Genomic DNA, 16,664 nt, shown 5'->3' with positions numbered 1-16,664 from the left:
AAACTAGGACTGTTTTTGTTCATGGCTGGTTCACACTGTTTGCAGTTTTCCATGATCCCTGTTGCTCTCTGTTTTGACCTGCCTACTTCAGAAATCTAGTTAGAGGCATCCATGGCAAAATTATCCTTACCCCCAGCTAACCTTTTCACTTAGAGATTTCTGGTTTTACCAGAAAATCAATATAGGCCATAAGCAGTCTGTGCAGCGTGACTTGCAATACCTGTATGGATGCGTGCAATTCCAATGCACTGCCTTAATGCACGTGTTCCAGTTGGATAACTGTGATTTCATCAGGATAAATGATGAAAAGCTGTAACTAGATTAATGAAAAGAAACCATTCCTAAAAGAAGAATGAAGATATTAATATTGACCAGGAAGAACACATCCAGCATAATTAGATTATTTTATTTTATTTTTTTATTTTTAGTCCATAGCAACACCAAAAACTGTAGCTGTATTGTAACTGGTTAAATGGCCCATGACAAACCAGGCTGACCACAACATGTCTGCACATAGACTTTTCAGTAGGTAGAACACTGCTAAGATTAGCTACTTTTTCATGCAGAATTTCAAAATTGTAGTTTCATTCTGAACTGTGAATAAAGTAGATTTTAAAATGCTGAAATCCTTAACAGAGTGTTTTTGTCATTGTTGTTTTTTCCTTCCCTTTTCATAGCCCAAATAAATATCTCTTATCAATGGATCTCTGTTTACACTCTGGGATTATGCCAGTTTAAGTGTGTTAATTTTTTTTTACTTTTTTTTTTTTTTAAATAATAGAACATGCATAGATTAGCCCCAGATAGTACCAACCATGTTAACCTAATTTAAAAAAATGGAAGAATTCGTTGTCGGCTTTGCAAAACAGCCTGTGTATACCAATGTAAACTCCTCTGCACAGAGTGATTATTAGCTTCTTGTTTGTTGTAAGAGTGCATCAGGCTCCTTAGCTAGACTGTGTGTGAGAAAACCTGGGGAAAGGTCAGTTTTTCCATGTGAAATCTGCTATTTTCTAGCTCAGATGAGCAAGACTGCCATTTGTTCTCTATCTAGCAGAGTGGTGCTGTAGCAGCTTGAGTTTAATTTGATCTGTTACTTCTGTTTGGCCTCATTTGCAGAGGTATTGGTAAAATCACACACTTTAGTGCTCTCTGGTTCTCCTGCAACCTCCTCTTCACATACGTTTGGGTCAGTGGTCTGGAGTGGGGAAGGTCTGAGGTCTAGTTTGATGGGTTAGCCTTTGCTCATGGGTTTGAGGGGAATACACAGATAGCAAATTAAGAGAAAGAAAGAATAAAACACTTGCAGATCTTTTTCTTCTTCCGTGGTGAACAACTCTGTCTCCACTAGCTAGCTTAAAAGAGCACTTTAAAGTACTTTATGTCCTTGGAACGACTACTCCCACAAGCTAATTCTGTGGTACTTCCTATTAACACTGAGGTGGTACTGGCTTAACATGCCAAAAATGCTTAAAATACACATGTATTTAAAAAAAAAAGAGAGAGAGGGAGAGGGGGAGAGAGAGAGAGAGAAAGAGAGAGAGAGAGAGAGAGGGAGAGAGAGAGGGAGGGGGAAAGTGTGACTTACTTTGATTCCTGTCATTAGAGGATTTCATACAATTAAATACCATAGTACTTACATGACCGGAAGTACTTTGTCCAAGTAATATTTTTGCTTTTTGTTTTTTGTTGTTTCTGTTTTCTCTACCACGTCAATGAATGCTAGCATGTAAACTGGAAAAAAAGTTATTAGAATTGTAGTAGTAAAGAAGATGAAAAACACTCCCGTATTTAGTTTATTTTAAGTAAGCTTTAAACAACTTCATTTTAAGGTAAAGTAACATATAAAGTTAACTGATCTGCTCCTTTTTCACATCTTATGTTTTCATAGGTCACTTTGGTTCATCAGTAGCCTCTTACTTCATATTCTTACGCTGGATGTATGGAATAAACATGATTCTCTTTGGACTGACCTTTGGACTTGTAATGGTGCCTGAGGTGGGAATTTTTTAAATTATCATTTTTTAAATTGTCATTGAGAATTTCTGCCTTTGCTGTGACATTTCATAGGACTGGACCTGCAGATAGATTTGTAATCTCTTTATGCTCCATTAAAAAGCATTAAGGTATACTAAGGTCATGAAGGTGTACTTCATGGAAAGTTGTCTTTAGAAAGGTGTCTTGGAGTAGACCTAACAGAAAAATGTATGTAAGGATGTGTCCCAAAAGTGTTTTTTGCAGAGACTGGGATGGTGTTAAACTTTTTCTTTTTTTTTTTAATAGAGAAAAAAGTAGAGGAGCTCAGGCAAAGAAGCAGTCAAGTGGTGTATTAAAATGTGCACTGCAAAGACAAAGATATATTCCAAGGCTCTGAGGCACCCTGTACCCTTTCCAGCAGCCTTCGTACTCATATGTTAAGAAGGCTGAACAGGCTGTAAAGTCACAAGAGAGGCACAAGTTAAAAACCGTGCCCAGAATATGTACTTCAAGCAGAAACCACTTTTGTAAAATAAAATATTTATCTAGCACCTTTAAGGCACTTTAGTACCTTCCTAAAAAGAGGGCTTATATGGAATTAAAAGTGTTGTGCCATCTCCCTGATTTCACTCTTTCACATTCTCACACCTTCTAGTGAGCAGATGGCAAACTGTAAGTTAGGAATTTCCAGCAGTTTCCTAGTACACCATTTCAGTAGTGCGATTCATCTTTCACTGAGGCCAAAACAGAGAAAATGACAAACTATATACAGGGGGAGGCTTAGAAAGGGCGCTGTAAGGACATATACTGTGGCTTGGCAAGTATCTTGCCAGAGCAGTGGGACTCAGAATCCAAATTGAATCGTAGCATTTTCCCACACATTTCAGTTAACAAACCAATAAAATTCATTATGCAAGAAAAATGAATCTTCTGGTCTTGTCTGTAAGACACAGCCCACTCATCAATTTGAAATTCTTTGTTGCCTTTGAATGTAGGTGACACAACTTGATAGCACTTTGTTGCTAGTGAAATGTCACTTTAAATTTAGAAATGACCATTAATGAATACTTTAGGCATAGTTTCAATCTTAAATGTCAGAAGCCATGAAAAGAAGTGGAGAAGTAGGTCATCCTCACTAGGGAACTAAGGAGCACAAAATAAGTCTTCCTAAGAAGTGACAGATCACTATCCCTTCCTTTTGTTGGTATTTTGCTTTAAAATGTAAATTGCTCTTATTTCTTGGTTCCAGGCTTTGATGGGCAAGCCATATGGCTCTCTACCTAGAAAAACTGTCCCAAGAGCTGAAGAAGCCAGTGCTATGAACTTTGCTACTCTCTGGGATTTTAGTGTAAGTGCATAATTTTGCAATATTGCATATTCACACGACTTTTTCGTTATTATGGACTTTGGCTTCATTATTTAATACTCAGAGATTTAATATGGAATATTTCAGGGGAAAATAGAAGTAGAATTAATTTACCACCCCCCACCCCCCACCCCCTCAGTAAAAAATATCTATGTATAGACTTTTATTTCAGGTAAAAAATGTATCAAACTCAGTGTCTACACGCACATCTCAGTATCTGAAGCAATAAAAAAGGCTTATGGGAAAGAGTCTCAAAGTTGGATTCACAGCCCTGGGTGCAGTCTGTCCATTACTTAAAAGATGAATTCAGTCTTCTGTATTTATGATATTAGGATTCCACATTGGAGGATGCTGAATGGATAAGAAAAAAAAATCCAATAATGTACTCTGTAGTTTTTTTTTTTCTAAAATTGAATGTTGTTTTTAGTTTTTCTCTGTCTTATATAATATATAGATATTTTAGCCAGATTAATAAGGATGTTTTAATTCTTTACAGTTGATGTGATGCCCTGCCTAACCTAAGGTTCTATACGTCCTATACTGACAGACTAAGCAGACTAATCCTAAATGTGCCATACAGCTTTTTCTTCCTGAAAACAACTAACCTAATTTTGCATGTGGCATTTCTCTGCAGTTGATCTCATTATATATATGGATGATCCAATTTTGTATAAGGCTAGCTGATGATAAATTCAGTATTGCAATACATTGGTTAGAAGGTTTTTATAATTCTCTATGGACCATGGTCAATGTTATCAAAAGGTACTTTTCACCTGTGAAACAGTGCAACCATCTAATTAAGATTTTCCTTCAGATTAATGAAAGCAGCATCCACTGAGTTAAGAGTGATTTCTATCTCAATCTACTGCATTCTTTCTTTTCTATAAGGAACATCAAAACTTAGGGACTTATGCATATAACTATATTCTAGCACTTTAATTATTTTAGCAGCAGGAAGCATGAATATACTTCATAGAACAGCTTGGGTTGGAAGGGACCTTAAAGGTCATGCAGTTCCAACCCTCATGCCATTGGTAGGGATGCCACCCACTAGATCAGGTTACCCAGGGCCTCGTCCAACCTGGTCTTGAACAGCTCCAGGGATGGTGCATCTGCAAACTCTCTGGGCAACCTGTTCCAGTGCCTCACCACCCTCACAGTGAAGAATTTCCTCCTAACTTCTAATCTAAATCTCCCTCCTTTTAGTTTAGAACCAATCCCTCCCTTATTCTGTTATTGTTTACCCACTGCAAAAAGTTGCTCTCCATCTTTTTCATAAGCTCTCTTTAAGTATTGACAGGCTGCAATAAGGTCACCCCAGACCCTTCTCTTCTCTAGGCTGAACATCCCCAGCTCTCTCAGGCTTTCTTCGTAGGAGAGGTGCTCCAGGCTTTGATCGCTTTTGTGGCCCTCCTCTGGACCTGCTCTAACAGACCCACATCCTTCTTGTGCTGTGGGCCCCAAACCTGGATGCAGCGCTCCAAGTGGGGCCTCACAAGGGCAGAGCAGAGGGGCACAATCACCTCCCTCCACCTGCTGCCCACTCCTATTTTGATGCAGCCCAGGATGTAGTTGGCCTTCCGGGCTGCAAATGCTCACTGCTGGCTCATGTCAAGCTTTTCATCCACCCCAACTCCTAAGTCCTTCTCTGCAGGGCTGCTCTCCATGAGTTCTTCTCCCAGTCTGTACTCATGCCTGGGATTGCCCTGACCCAGGTGCAGCACCTTGCACTTGGACTTATTGAACCTCATTAGGTTCACAAGGGCCCACTACCCAAGCTTGTCCAGGTCCCTTTGGATAGCAACCCTTCCTTCTGTTGTGTCGACTGCACCACTCAGCTTGGTGTCATCTGAAAACTTGCTGAGGGTGCACTCAATCTCATTGTCTATGCCATTGATAAAGATATTAAACAGTCCCAGTCCCAGGACAGAACCCTGAGGGACACCACTCGTCACTGGCCTCCGCTTGGACATAGAGCCATTGAAAACCGCTCTTTGCATGTGGCCATCCAGCCAATTCCTTATCCACTGATATCCTTCAAAACCATATCTCTCCATTTTGGAGGTCAAGATGTCATATGGGATGGTGTCAATAGCCTTGCAGAAGTACAGGTAGATGACATTGGTCAGTCTTCCCTTGTATACTGACTGATGTAGTCACTCCATCATAGAAAGCAGATTGGTCAGACATGAAGTTGGATTGATTGGCATGATGTTGGAAGCAGACACATTTCTCATGTAAAATAAATTCAGGTGCAGGTTCTTCCAGTTTACAGCTCAGTGTCTCCAACTTTTAACAGAATGACTTGTCTGTAAGTGGCCTCTCTGTGTGGGTTTGAAACCTTTGAGGCCCTGTCCCATCGTGTTGGTGCAGAAAACCGTGCAGGCTGCTGAGCTTGCAAGAGTATTTCCATTAGGGCACAGACAGATTTACATACTTCTCCCCTTTCGAGAGTAAAAATGGCTCTGAGCTCCCTTGAAGAAAAAACAAGCAAGCAAGCAAACAAAGAAACAACAACAACAAAAATACCATTTTAAGGTACAACGTTTATGCCTCTCCTTAATATTGACATTTTTGACTATAGTTAGTCAAAATCTAATCTTGTGACGTGCAGGTCTCAGATAGGGTCTTTTGTTTTGTGGTTCAATACCCCAATGCAGAGCCTCACCTGACTTGATATGTTGGCTGGTTCTTGGATTTATTTTCAATCATCAGACACCAGTAGGAAGAATCTGGTTGTAACACCACAGAACATATAAAAAGACTTAACTTGATAAACTAATTTTCTCATTTACAAGCAAAATCTTTCAGGCTAATTTGTTGCAAAATGCTACATTTAAAAGTAATGTAACAGGTATAAAGTACAACGATTGCCTGTCTTTTGACTGCATAAAGTGATCGGATGACTTCTGCTCTATTTTGTCTCAAAAAGTGGTTGTCCCTCCTTGGATAAAAATGGATAAAATGGATCTTGACCTGTCTAAAAAGCCATCTTGCATTTTGCAACATTTTGCAATGACTGCTGCATAAAATGACATTGTGTCTGGTTCATCAGGGTTACATATTTGAATGACAGGAAGAGTATGTCTAGACATATACGTGGGAAATTAAATGATTATGACATTTTAAACTGAGAAATTTAAACATCAGAGAAATAGTGAAGAAAAATGAATTGTATAGTGACTTGGAGAGTGTAAAGAGAGTGGAGACTAAAGGAGGTTTATACAGCAAATGGGAAAAGAGTTTTTAAAAGAAATGGATTTGAGAAAAGATGAATGAAGACAGATGGTGAAAGGAGGGGAAAGTTTATAATAGCTGAGAGAAACAAGATCTGACATATCTGAAGAAGAAAGTCTAGAGAATTACAGCAGCAGGTAACACCGGGAGCAAATGCAGTAGAAATAAACATGGAACAAGCCAGTGAAAAAGATGGATCCCCTGAAATACTGAGGGCAAAAAAGAATTTTCTTGAAGCATGTCAAATCAAAAAATATTCCCTGAAGACTTTGACATGTTTAATTAAGCAGTGTAGGAAATAGTACCTTTCATCTGATAGCAGTTGTTGGATGTTACAAAGTAAGTTATACACAAGTGAACCCGTGTCAACAAACATTACTTCATACTCCCCCCCCAAAAAAAATCACCATTCTTTAAAGTAGTGAAGAAAAGATGTTTTATATATATATATATATATATATATATATATATTTCTACCCCTGATATTGTACTCATTTTACTGACAAGGCAAATAGACGTAGTTTTTTTTTTACTTGGCATTCTGTTTTAATACTGTATAATCTACAGTTCGGAAAATAATCCAAACCTAAAGGAATCAGACTCTCAAGCTGCATTATACACAGTAGACCAATATTTTTATCTTACCCTTCTTTTACATTTGGGTAAGGAAATAGCAAAATATGTCTTCCATGAATGCCTACACAGCTAAAAATATTTCAAGTTTCATGGTGAAATGCTGTAGGCAAAGTCCAGGAAAAACAAACATACAAACAAACAAACAAACAAACACCTTACTGAATTACATATTACACACAATGGAGGAATTATCTCAGACTTTGCAGAACAATGACTTACGAGAGGTTTTTATACTCTGAGGGATATAAAAGGCTGACACCAGAACTGTGTCATGCTGTAAAGAAAGCTGAAAGAAAGCTAAGCTAACATGGAGTTATACGATGCTGTAATGAGCATAAAGATGCAAAAGACCAACTATTGAATTTCAATATGACCCAACTGTGTGAAAGTTTTACTAGTAATTATTAATAAAGGCGTTCTATAATAATATTTCCCTTATCAGAAAAGAAAATATTATTACTCTTGTATGTATACATATTTCTGAAAGCCAGTCTTATATGATGTAAAAAGAGATACATTGATTTCTAAATCAAGACATTTTGAATAATATTTTTATGATATATTAATATTTCATTTGCAGATTAGAATTGCAAACAAAATTTTTCAATTAACTCTGTGACAGATGTAGCAAGAGCTATAACTGTGCATATTGCAAGATAATATATAAGGGAGAGATATTTATTTTAAGTCATATGAGCTACTGAACAGCAGAAGGGAAGTAAATGGCTTCTTTAACTCACAAAAACGTCAGTTTACTGTATCAGTGTCAAAATAATGCATGATCTATCCACCAATTACATTTTCACTGAACTCTGTATTTGCCTTGAATTCATGCAGTCAGCTGGAGGTGTGGCCATGGAGAGTTGTCATTTGAAAGTTTCTAGGTACAGTCTTCTAGGAGGAGATTTCTTGCTCTAACTTGAGGATTATCAGGAAACTTCAGGTATTTAGATCATTTTAGATACCAGCTTTTTTTTTTTTTTTTTTTTTTTTTTTTACTCTTAACCATTTACTAGTAAATTATTTTGAAAAATCAGCAATATGACTTGTAGAAGAGAAAGGGATTCTCATTAAGGCTTTTAGAAAAATAGATAAACTTCGAACTGCTGAAAAGATACATTTGCATTGCATTCCTTTTAAACTTGGAGTCAAAGCGTTAACAAACCCTGCACACTGAATAATTATTCAATAAAATGCAGCTATGTATTGACTAACATATACTGAATGATCACCCAGTGAACAGCAAACAACATTAGACAAAGAATGTGTATGAGAATTTTATATTAAAAAGAATATACAAGAAATGTGGAAATGAAGCAAAAAATATTGTATTTTTGCTGGAAGTAATTTGTAAAACTAAGTATGTGATTTTTTATTTTTATTTTTTTTTTTCAGTAGAAAGACTGTCCTTGTAGTTTTAAAGATAAAATATTTGCAAATTGACATGAAATATTCTGTCTTTCTAAAAATTACAAAAGGAGGGTTTGTCCAGCCTGTGAGCTTTATTATAGTGATGCTTATAACTGTTCTGAATGCATTAAAATTAATGTTTCAGTATGTTGCTGTTGGTAGAATTCTAATGAAGTGCATAGCTAACAAACTTATGATGTTAATTTTTTTATTGAATTTTCAGGGCTTTGCACAGTATTCTGTGCTCTTTTACGGTTATTACAATAACCAGAGGACAATTGGATGGCTCAAGTTCAGGATGCCTCTTTCCTATTTCCTTGTCGGAGTTGGGACTATTGGCTACAGCTTTATGATTGTCATTCGAACGTAAGTTCTGTTTGGCTTTGGAGTGAAGTACATTTTGAAAGACATGTAATATCAATGTTGATCACTAAGACTACCTTTGAAAAAATACACTTCGGAACACAGTAATGGAGCTAAAATGCAAAGAAAGGCTGACTTCTGTCACAGAATCATAGAATGGCTTGGGCAGGAAGGGACCTTAAAGATCATCAAATTCCAATCCCCCTGCTATGGGCAGGGACACCTCCCAACAGACCAGGTTGCTCAGAGCCCCATCCAACCTGGCCTTAAATATTTCCAGGGACGGGGCATCTGCAACTTCTCTGGGCAGATCCTCCCTTAGTGAAGTCATTTTGACTGTCACCAACCACCTCCTTATTTTCCACGTCCCTTAGCATAGTTTCCAGCAGGGTATGCTACATGATCTTGCCAGACACAGAGGTGAGACTGACTAGCCTGTAGTTCCCTGGGTCTTACTTTTTTGCCTTTTTAAAAATGAGGGTTATGTTTCCCCTCTCCCAGTCACTGGGAACTTCACCAGACTGCCACAACTTCTCAAATATGATGTACAGTGACTTAGCAACTATATCCGCCAGTTCCCTCCAGGACCAATGGATCAGATCCCATGGACTTGTGCATCTTCAGGTTCCTTATATACAATCATAGAATCATAGAATATCCCGAGTTGGAAGGGGCCCATAAGGATCATCAAGTCCAACTCTTGGTACTGCACAGGTCTGCCCAAAGTTTAGACCATGTGACTAAGTGCACAGTCCAATCGCTTTTTAAATTCAGACAGGCTTGGCGCAGTGACTATGTCCCTGGGGAGCCTGTTCCAGTGTGCAACCACCCTCTCAGTGAAGAACCTCTTCCTGATGTCCAGCCTAAACTTCCCCCGCCTCAGCTTAACACCATTCCCGCGGGTCCTATCACTGGTGATAACAGAGAATAGGTCACCTGCCTCTCCACTCCCCTTCGCGAGGAAGTTGTAGACCGCGATGAGGTCCCCCCTCAGCCTCCTCTTCTCCAGGCTGGACAGGCCCAGTGCCCTCAGCCGCTCCTCATATGTCTTCCCCTCTAGGCCCTTCACCATCTTCGTCGCCCTCCTCTGGACACTCTCCAACAGTTTAATGTCCTTTTTGTACTGTGGTGCCCAGAACTGCACACAGTACTCGAGGTGAGGCTGGACCAGCGCAGAGTAGAGTGGGACAATCACCTCCCTCGACCAACTAGTGATGCCGTGCTTGATGCATCCCAGGATATGGTTGGCCTTTCTGGCTGCCAGGGCACACTGCTGGCTCATATTCAACTTGCTGTCAACCACAACCCCCAGATCCCTCTCTGCGGGGCTGCTCTCCAGCGTCTCATCACCCAGTCTGTACATATAGCCAGGGTTGCCCTGTCCCAGGTGCAGGACCTGGCACTTGCCTTTGTTAAACTTCATGTGGTTGGTGATCTCCCAGCTCTCCAATCTGTCCAGATCTCTCTGCAAGGCCTTTCCACCCTCATCAGAGTCCACAACTCCTCCAAGTTTGGTGTCGTCGGCAAATTTGCTCAAAACACCTTCTAGTCCTACATCCAAATCATTTATAAAGACATTGAAGAGGACTGGCCCTAAAATGGAGCCTTGAGGGACCCCACTAGTGACCATATAGATGGTCTCGAACCTGATCTTCTCCAGCACTGGTGTGGTGGTTTTACCAAGCTGGGCATCTGAACTCCACCACAACCACTCTCTCTCTACCCCATTCATCAAAGGAAAGGGGGTGAAAATATGATGGAAAGTCCTCAAGGGTTGAGATAAGGACAGCAAGATCCTTGCCCATTTACCATCATGGGCAAAACAGACCCAGCACAGAGAGATTAGTAAAATATGTTACCTATTACCAACAAGTACTAGAGCAGTGAGAAACCAAAAACAAAATAAAAACACCATCCCCCCATCCACCCTCTTCTATGTCCTAACCCTGACCAGTACCAGGGGAACAGGGAATGGGGGCTGCGGTCAGTCCCTAATGCTTCGTCTTGGCCACTCCTTCACGGTCACTCTCTGTGCCTGCTCCACGTGGGGTCCCTCCCACAGGATGCCATCCTTCCCGAACTGAGCCTGCGGGGGCTGCCCATAGGCAGCAGCTCTTCAAGAACTGCTCCCACATGGCTCCGTAGCACGGGGTCCATCCCTCCCCCAGGAGCAAACTGCTCCAGCACGAGTCCCTGTGGGTGGCAGCTCCCCCCAGAGCCCCTGCTCCTGCGTGGGCTCCTCTCCATGGGCTGCAGCTCTGGCCTGGGGCCGGCTCCAGCGGGGGCTCTCCATGGGCCGCAGCCTCCTCCAGGCCACATCCACCTGCTCCACCGGGGGCTCCTCCACGGGCTGCAGTGTGGAGATCTGCTCCATGTGGGACCCGTGGGCTGCAGGGGGACAGCCTGCTCCACCAGGGGCCTCTCCAGGGGCCGCAGGGGAACTGCTGCTGTGTGCCTGGAGCACCTCCTGCCCTCCTGCTGCACTGCCCTGGGCGTCTGAAGGGCTGTTCCTCACTCTTCTCTTCCAGCTGCTGTTTTGCAGCACAGTTTTTCCCTTTCTTAATTCTGCTCTCCCAGAGGCACAAACAACATTGCTTATTGGCTCAACTCTGGCCAGCGGTGGGCCCCTTTGGAGCTGGCTGAACCTGGCTCTTTTCTAATAAGGGGCAGCTACTGGATTCTTTTCACACAGGCCACCCCTACAACCTCTGCTACCAAAACCTTGCCGCATAATCCTAATTCAACTAGGTGGTTCATCATTCTTCCAGTCCCTGCCTTTGCCTTCTGGGACCCATGCCATATGGCTGGAGCTCTTGTCAGTGAAGACAGGCAGAAAAGTCATTCAGTACCTCAGCCTTCTCTTCTCTGAGTGACTGGGTCTCCTGTTTCTTCTGGAGAGGGCCCACAATTCCTCTAGTCTTCCTTTTATTACTGAGGTACTTATGGAACCCTTTCTTATTGCCCTTGATGCCTCTTTTACATGTCAAAGTCATATAAGATTCCTTGGGCCTACACTTATTTTTTTTTGGCATTAGCAGCTGTCTGTTGTGGAAGTGGGAAAAGTCCTTATTGAAATAACAGTATTTCTCTCCTGCAACTTCAAAGTGTAAAATAAGTGCGTAAAGTAAGGAACAGAGCTGTCAGCCCTTCTTGTCATTATGCTCTGCATCTAGCATTATGTCAGCTAACATTCAGGAAATTCAACTGTTCTTCCTTCAATGATACGTTATGTGCGTTACTTTCTTTTAAGAAGGAAGAAGACAAGAAAGAAAGAAACATATGGCAAATAATTCTCTGTGTAACTCACAGTCAGCAGTAAATGACTCTCAGCAAGACTATGGTGGTTAGGTGACATTTGCACAGTGGTAGAGAAGAATTAATACCACTGATCATAGTAAAGGTTTAATGTCCTGTGGCACAGAAAATGATTTCCAGCAGTGTTTTACCCAGGAAAACTATGCTTAATATTAATGCTAAAAACAACATTAAATCAGTAGGAAGCATATGGGTAAGTGAAATTGGACCTAGGCAGTACAATTAGTGAGACATTTTTGGCTCTCAAATTTCAGACTTGAATTTTGTCCTAGGATCAGAATTAAAACAAATACTCATTTATTATTATTTTATAGCCAAACTAATTATTAGAATAGACTGTGATAATTCTAATATTTTCAGAGGAGATTGGCTGCTAGTAAATACAATATTTAATACCCTTGATTCCAGCAAGACGACCACCTACTGCAATAAATGCAGTTAGCTTGTAATGCATCTTTAAAAGTTAGCAAGGGTGAAAAGTGGAGCTTTGCAGGTCAAGATTCAAGGACACTTTTGAAAAGATCACAGTTAATTTATTTCTAATGTTTCATGCTGAGGCCAGAATTTTTCACTTTCATGAGCACTAGATTAAATCATGATCTGTTTTTCTAATATTACATCGTTTCCTGCATAGGGCAAAAGAATTTCAGAAGAAAAAAAAGTCATCAATTACACATATCTTTTTTTTTTTTTTTTAAGAAAAAACTAATTCAATAAAAAAGTCATTGGTATAGCTGGAAACTGTCATTTAAAATATTTATTTGATAATGTATCTGTGAAAATTAGAAAAGTCTTAGTCTCAGAGAATCTATCAGAGAATCCCTCAGAATAAAACAAAGACCGAAGAAGAAAACTACAGCGTATCTAGTAGCTTCCCATCTGGTCATGTGACACTAAAGCTGATCTATAATTAGGTGATCTTAAGGACAGTTTTTGCAGTCTTCTTCTCTTTGCTGTTTCTCCAGAAAGCAATATAATGGGAAGTGCTACTGTTGTTATCCTGTTAACAGAGATCTGGGAAAGTGTGTGCATGTGTAAAAGAGGTAGTAAGATGGTATTATTATATTTAGGGGAAACATCTAGAATTATGGCTCCACTCTTCAGCTCTTCCTGTGTATGTCACTAAATAGAAACAATTTTGGTCTCATGGAAATAATATCCCAACCATATTCACTGTTTCGTTAGGAATTCTTGAGAAGGAATGATCTTAGTCTAGAAACCAGCAGCAGGGCAAATTCTCACCAAGACCCTTCATAAAGTCTCTCTCTTCTGTATATAATCTTTAAAAAACAAACCAAAAAACCAACCAACCAACCAACCAAACAAGCAAAAACAACTAAAAGAAACAATCAAAAACCAAACCAAACAACAACAAAAACTACCCAACCAACCAATCCCTCCTTTCCCCAATGGCTTTAGTTTATGCCAGCTCAGAAGTATTTGCCGTATTACTTACTTATGATTCTCTTCCTGGGTATGAGAGTATGCATTTCACCGGACCATTAGTAATGTGATATATCGAATGTATTGATACTAATAACATAATTCGACTGCATTAGTCAGCTTTAAGGGGTGCAATTTTCTGTCCAAGAAATCAATACTGTATCCAAGGTTAAATGGCTTGTTCCCTACCAATATAATCCATACTTGTGCTTAATGAGTTGAATTAAGAGATGAAGTAGGCAAAAGCAAGACCACTTTTATTACATGAATGACAATAATTTGAAAAAGAAAATTAGTAGTCAAGATGAAATCAAATCACTGAAGAAAGAATTTGATGTTTGTGGATACTGTTATAAATCTTGTTTATAAGTGCATAGGAGATGAGAGGCAAGATAGAAAGCTCTAATAGAGTTTTATTTATTTGGTAAAAACAGATTTTATCCTGGTTGGTTATTTTAGAATTCTTTTTTTCCTCTTAATGAAGTCTATAATCAAATCTACTTCAGTTCAGGTTGTTCTGCAGCTTTCTGTTTAAGAGATCTTCTTGATATTGTGTTCACTATTGAGTTTCTTAACCAGTGGAAGTTCTATGAGATGTTCATGAAATAAATTCTTTTTTTCTCATAAAAATGTGTTGTGAGCTGATAAATAAAAACAGCTAAGAATTTCAAATCTCTGTCCTTCTCCCTTGTTTCAAACAGATTTTTCTATACTTGACTGATTGCAACATGGCTGATTGCATTGATAATATGTATATATTTTTTTCAGAATAATGCTAGAGCTTTAGGAAGAATGAAAACAAACAAACAAACAAACAACATGATCACATAGCAAAACTTCTTCTAATAGGACCTTTCTGTGTCTTTTTGACTTTTGCAGAATGGCAAGGAATGCAAATGAAGATGGTGGTGGAGATGACACTAGTTTTAATTTCAGCTGGAAAATGTTCACAAGCTGGGACTACCTGATAGGCAATCCTGAGACAGCAGATAATAAGTTTGCTTCGATCACTACAAGCTTTAAGGTAAAACAAAGCTCGCTAAAGAGATGTAAACAGATTTTATGAAACAATATAATTTTATCTCAAAACATGATGCCCAAGTGTGCATTTGCATCATCACAACTGATTTAACTGAATTCTAACTACTGGCTAAGCAATGTAGACTCTTGACCATTAAAGTACTGATAATATTCTTTTGTTTTTAACAAGTGCAGGAAGCTATTGTGGAGGAGCAGGAGAGCCGAAAAGAGGAAAACATTCACTTGACTCGATTCCTGAGAGTTCTTGCTAACTTCTTAGCCCTATGCACACTTGCTGGGAGTGGCTACCTCATCTTTTTTGTTGTGAGAAGATCACAGAAATTTGCCCTGGAAGGTCTGGAGAACTACGGGTGGTGGGAAAGAAATGAAGTTCGTGCTAGCACATTTCTAAAATAGATGTGGTTTCAAACTGTCTCCGTACTCTGCATGTTGACTTTTTTTTTTCTTTTTTCTTTCTTTTTTTTTTTTTTTTCCCTGAGAATTTAAGCACTTTGAGTGTGGGTGGTAAATGTGCAACAAAAGAACTCTTATTGTCTTTCTGCTTTGTGCTTCATTAAAAGGAATATATATATATATTTTTCAAATGTCCTTTCATATTCAATTTTCCTTTAAGACCTTCACCTTTCCTCTTTTGAGCCCCTAAAATTGTTTTTCCAGCCACTCTGTGGACTCACAAGATCTCCTCAAGGTGCCTACTCTCTTGTTGCTTTCCTGTAGAGACTGGTCCAAGGAAAGTGACTGGTATGCAGCCACATCCAAAGTTATTTGGGATCTCAGAGATACAACTCTGCAGTGCAGCAACAGTATGAAGCTTAAGCCTTCCAGCTTTACCTGCCCAGTCCAAGAGCACAATATCTTTTTTTTTTTTCATTTTTTTCTTTTTTTTTCATTTTTTTTCCTTTTTTTTTTTTCTGTTTAATGTTTTCTTCTAGAGTAAATGCAGTCCTGACTTATAGAGGTGTATAGTGAAATTGATTGTGTTTGCTGTAACAGTATGTAGTAGGCACTTGAATTCAGCATTACCATATAAAAACCTGGACAGGCTTTGTTTTTATTTAACAGACACACTGTTGTGCATATTGTAAAACTAGCTGTTCATTATTTAAAGCTTGTATTCTGACCTAGAGAGTGAAGTTGATATCTGAATTAAAGTAAGGCCAAAAGATGCCAGACTCACAAAGCTAATGGCATGGATAATGGTAGAATGAGGAAAGTCAGTCCCTAACTTTGAACACCAAAATCTGTCACAGGAAGTAACATACATACTTCAGCAACTCACCTTTGGAATCCAGAGAAATAAGTCAGCTAAGATTGGATTAAATTATTTGATAAAAATTATTTCATTTTACTCTGGTTGGGAAAGAATTCTTGTAAGAACTACTTGGCTTAATGCAACACAAGCTCTATATGTGACAACAGACTAGCAGATGAAGGCTGTTCAGAAGGAATTCAGTTTTCTCAGTTGAAAGGTGTGGTAGCATATTTGTTCTAACATGGACAGTGCTACTGAAAGCTGTTATATCAGCTTATGTTGCAATCTGGAAAATACTTAAGCATATGAATGTTTACATTTTATTTTTTGTTTGCTGTACAAAAGAACACTGCTTAGGAGGCACTGTATCACAGAGACCTAGAGCAAGTGTTGCTAAACAAGAATGGATAAGGCAGTGTTGCTGTTATTTGGCTACAAATTTTTCCCTGTTGAGAAGCAATGAACATATTTGTGAGGTACAAAATATTGCCTTTGATTGGGTATTAGTATTTAATGAGATATGTATATTTGGCTTCTTCTTAACAGCCATTTAAACATTTTTCTTTCTTGTTTTTTTCTTATTTTCTAGATTAAGCTCTTACATTTGTGTCATGAATAAATGAA

General features: G+C 39.1%; 1 protein-coding gene across 1 annotated transcript in view; it reads left to right on the top strand.

Annotated features, from left to right (window-relative positions):
• TMC1 (transmembrane channel like 1) overlaps nt 1–16,664 on the top strand; it is a 72,868-nt gene that overhangs the window by 21,220 nt on the left and 34,984 nt on the right. The window contains exons 7-11 of the mRNA XM_035558542.2: nt 1,892–1,998; nt 3,227–3,325; nt 8,850–8,992; nt 14,627–14,771; nt 14,963–15,157. Of these exons, the coding sequence (XP_035414435.2) occupies nt 1,892–1,998; nt 3,227–3,325; nt 8,850–8,992; nt 14,627–14,771; nt 14,963–15,157 (689 nt within the window). The remainder of the gene's footprint in view (nt 1–1,891; nt 1,999–3,226; nt 3,326–8,849; nt 8,993–14,626; nt 14,772–14,962; nt 15,158–16,664) is intronic.

This window comes from Cygnus atratus, chromosome Z (genome assembly GCF_013377495.2).
Source record: "Cygnus atratus isolate AKBS03 ecotype Queensland, Australia chromosome Z, CAtr_DNAZoo_HiC_assembly, whole genome shotgun sequence".
Classification (NCBI taxonomy): Eukaryota; Metazoa; Chordata; class Aves; order Anseriformes; family Anatidae; genus Cygnus; species Cygnus atratus.
Note: the sequence above shows the minus strand (reverse complement) of the source record. Positions and strands in the feature narration are given on the sequence as shown.